The following is a 4,246-nucleotide window of genomic DNA, read 5'->3' as shown; positions in this document are numbered from 1 at the left end:
TCCCGCCAGCTCCAGTGGCCCTTCTCCGTGAACTCTTTGGAGGATGTAATCAAAGATGGTGGAGCAGGCTTCTTCCCAGGGAAGGGGCTTCTTGCTTGACCTCCCACGTTCTGTCACACAGCTGCCGCAGAGCAGAACTATTGCACACACACCACCTTTGCAGGCCCCTTGGTATTTTCAGAAGAATAGGTGCTTTCTGACACAAACACTGATCAAAACTCTATCTGATTGTAGCCTCTGAGAACAAGTCTGCCTGTGAATTACCGAACCTAGCATGCCCACACTGGTGTTTAGTTCTGACCTATTTCTTGTTATAAAGCCTGTCCCTTTAGAGCTGTTACAAATTCCTTGAAAGACAAGAAGCAGATCTTGGTCTTATTTTGATTCCCTAGCCAGTGCTCGCGGACATGCAGCCGTGCCTGGGTGATGGACTGGCTTACCATGATTTGCTTATTTTGCTGGTGTTAAAAAGACCAGATCCTGGGGAAGGTGGTAGACCAGCATGTTTTTATGCACTATAGTCCCCACCCCTGCCACCCTTTAACCCAGCAAATAAGTGCTCTATTGCTTAGGGGAAGAAAAGGAGGTGAAAAGAGTTGTGGGGATCAGCGGAGTTTAGATGAATTGCTGACAACCAATGATACTACAAAAAAATCAGATGTTTGTGCAGCTCGGTGGTAACACGATCAAGTGCAAAAGCTACCCAGAACTAGAGATTTTGATGTCTCTTCAGATCAGCGGGTTGTCAGTAGACACTTTGATGCCACTGCCATTCTGGCATATGATCATCCTTAGCGGCTCTCCTCTCTGCTTCTTTTACAGGTCATCATTCTAGAAGACTATGCTGACCCGTATGATGCCAAACGGACAAAAGGTCAGCGGGATGCGGAGAGGGTAGGCGAGAACGACGGCTACATGGAGCCCTATGACGCACAGCAGATGATAACAGGTTCGTGACCACTCTCTGTTTAGGGAAGAGGAATGAAGCCGTTTAACCAGGTCATGCTGAGTGGAAGGAACAGAAATTAGACTCAAAACTGAGGTCAAGCCCTGGCCGGTGTGGCTCAATTGTCGGTGTCGGTCCGTGCGCCAAAGGGTTCGATTCCCGGTCAAGGCACATACCTGGACGGTGGCTTTGCTCCTGCCCCCAGATGGGGCTGCACATCCACGCTTCTCTCTCTTCCCCTCCCCCACTCAGCCCCTCTCTCCCTCCCATCCACGCTCTCAGAAAAAGCAATGGGAAAAATACCCTCAGATGAGGTTTACCAACAACAAAAACACGAAAGTCAAATATCTAGTTAACTTCCTGTATAGTTTCCATCCTTCCATGTTAGAATTTAAGGGGTCTTTAGAGTTTTCCTAATCCTGTGTAAAACAACACTCTATCATAGTGAGTTTGCAGATCTGCTCAGAATGTGATCTTCAGTGTTAAGATTGACCGCTTTCAGAGCTCTCACCTCTATCGTGGGAGTCATAAATCTGCACCAAGAGACGAATTCATCCTTAAAGGATTTTAAGTTGTCAAAAGGTGTCCTCTCTATTACAGAACATTGGTTTCCCCACAAGCTCCACAACACTGGAGCCAAATGTTCAATAACTAAGGACTGATTCCCAGTCACTGGCATGAGCCACGCCATTCAAGGCAAACCCCCTAAAACCAGCTGACAACCTTGTAACTTCTCAAGTTGGAACCGTTCCAACTTATGAGCTGAGCCATCCAATCCCCCTGTCACTTTTGGTATCAGACTTTTCCCTTTTATTCACAAATCCCTTACACTGGTGTAAACAGTACTTTAAAAAGAGATATTTACTAATGATTTCGTTTTATTTGTGAACTTTAAGTTATTTACTCGCCTAATTTCCCTTCCACACGCTTTAATCCGTCGTGAGAAATGGAGTTTCCGAGTGCGGACTCCAAGGAGCCTGGTTTGAGTGTCGTGCGTTTGGTGCCTGAATAGTTGGTCACACAGGAGACGGTCTCTTCTGTGGAAAAGCAGATTGAAAAGCTGTCCAACTCGGGCTCCACAAAGCCTGGGAGGAGTTGAGCAGAGGCTAACAAACTCAACGCCCGGTCGGCTGAGACCCCTGGGGGCAGAAGTGGGGGTTCTCTAACCTCCCCCTGGAAGGGTCAAGACAGGCTCCCAAATGCAAACGAGCTGCCACAGGAAGGCACTGCTGTTTCCTGCGCTCTGCTTGCGGAGATAAGGCCGGGGCTGGGGAGGGTGTACCCCGGCCAGGCTGTGACCCTGAAGGTCACTGGACTGTGACCTCTAATGAAATCTGTGAATGAAAGGAAGTGAAAACAAAATTAGTCAGAGTTTTAAAAAATACTGGAGGCTTGAGAGAAATAGGGGGAAAGATTTACTTGCACGTAAAATTGAGGAAAAAGATCGTCTAAGAAAAAATGTTTCCTTTTTATTCACCTTCCTTTGTCTTTTGGGTTTTACTCCTTTCTCTTGGACTGGAATAAGCAGTTTTTCTCTTCTAGCCCCGCTGGGTATTCGTGGGGCCACACTGTGTTTTTTTAAAATGAGCATATCTTTTGTTCTCCATATAATCCCCACAAAACTCCAGTACCAGCCCCCTGATGCAGGATCAAGGAGATTCTGACTTGCCTAAGCTCCCAAGACTTTGTAAGTGACAGAGCAGAAATTGGAACTCAGATCTTCCCACTCCAGATGGGGTCGTCTGCTTCCTATACTAAGTTGCCCCAAGAAATATGAAGTGCTGCATGCAAAAGCACCTAAACCTTATTCATCAGTAAGGCACCTTCCCATTCACTCACAGAGAGGGTTATAGTGAAAAGTCAAAGTTGTTCCACATGAATAAATGTAATAATAATAGTAGCTAGCATTAAATATGTAAGCATTTGTTCATTCCAGGCTCGTGTGTTAAGTCGTTTATGTGAATGAATTCATTTAGGAATGGGAAATTAATATATTCAGTTGGAGGCTAAATTCAGATATATCAAAAATTTAAAGTACTTTTAAAAATTATTCAACCTTTTCTGTGCTTTTGCAAAAATATATATTGATGAATTTTAAAGTTTCTTCACTTAAAATATATATCAAAAAGCACTTTCTCGGTCAATGTAGAGAGTATACCTCTTATTCTACCCGTAGGTTACACAGCTGGGCAGAATAACAGGAAGTGAGTTTATCGGAAGCTGGGAATAAAAGATTTGCTGCCTGGTGTTTTTTTTTAAAAAAAAAAACCTTTTACTTTTTTTGTTCAGTTTGTTCCTTGTGTGATTTGTTGTCAAGTCCAAGTTCAGAAGTGTCCCATATTTCTTGGGGAACGTTAGGGATTTCTTTTTAGTTTGTTTCCGCATTTTGGTAGCAGAAGGAGAAAATACTAATGAATGGTTTCACTGTGGAGCACCCAACCTCTGACCTGCCTTTTTAATGACTGTGAAGTGGAAACAACATGTCTGATTTTAACAGTATCTTGGGTGTATAGAGCACTGCTCCTGATATTATAACAGCCAACCAATATTTCTTTACCGTGTGCCAGGCCCCGTGCTGGGATCTGGGCATACGGGGAACAAGACCCACTGACCCTTGTCCTTGCGGACCTCACAGCCCCAGGGGCTGACAGACCTAACACCAATGCAGAAGAAAATATGTCATTGAAAAGTGCGGTGAGTGCCAGGAGGCGGAGAATGAGAATCATCATCTGCCTCAGGGAACAGAGGAAGAAACAAATTAAGAGGCATTTAGTACTTTTCCTGAGGCCAAATCCCTGGGACCCAGGCTCCCTGGACCCCTGCCAAGGCTTCGCTCTTAACTTTTAAAGGCTAAGGCTGTATCAATCTGTGAATAAATTCTTGCTTATATTTATTCAGAGGATTGCTCATAAAAAGATATGACTATGAATACGAGGCAATAATAGTACAAACTTCTTCGTTGTGCTGCTAAATTAGCAGAATCATTGCAGCTAAATATTTAGTAGAAATATTCTATATCGTTTAGCATTATGGGGGTTAGCCACCAAATTAAAACTTCAGCATTAAAAGGGTCTTTACAAGCTCCCTAAGACAGCCATCATTCAGTGTCAAAAGTCCTTCCACAGCCCTGGCCGGTTGCAGTGGTAAGAGCGTCAGCCGTGGACCTAAGGGTCGCGGGTTCTATTCCTGGTCAAGGGTATGTATTTCAGTAGCAGGCTCGATCCTGCCCCATGGGAGCGCATGTGGGAGGCAACCAATCGATGTGTCTCTCTCACATCGATGTTTCTTTCTCTCTCGCTC

General features: G+C 44.7%; 1 protein-coding gene across 1 annotated transcript in view; it reads left to right on the top strand.

The window, feature by feature from the left end:
* The window catches only part of SHE (Src homology 2 domain containing E), a gene marked incomplete at its 5' end in the record, with an annotated part of 17,573 nt that overhangs the window by 1,545 nt on the left and 11,782 nt on the right, over window positions 1-4,246 (top strand). Inside the window, one exon of the mRNA XM_015571678.1 lies at window positions 823-949. Within this exon, the coding sequence (XP_015427164.1) occupies window positions 823-949 (127 nt within the window). The remainder of the gene's footprint in view (window positions 1-822; window positions 950-4,246) is intronic.

This window comes from Myotis davidii, unplaced genomic scaffold, assembly GCF_000327345.1.
Source record: "Myotis davidii unplaced genomic scaffold, ASM32734v1 scaffold208, whole genome shotgun sequence".
In the NCBI taxonomy this organism is placed as follows: domain Eukaryota; kingdom Metazoa; phylum Chordata; class Mammalia; order Chiroptera; family Vespertilionidae; genus Myotis; species Myotis davidii.
This window is presented reverse-complemented; position numbering and strand designations above follow the sequence as displayed.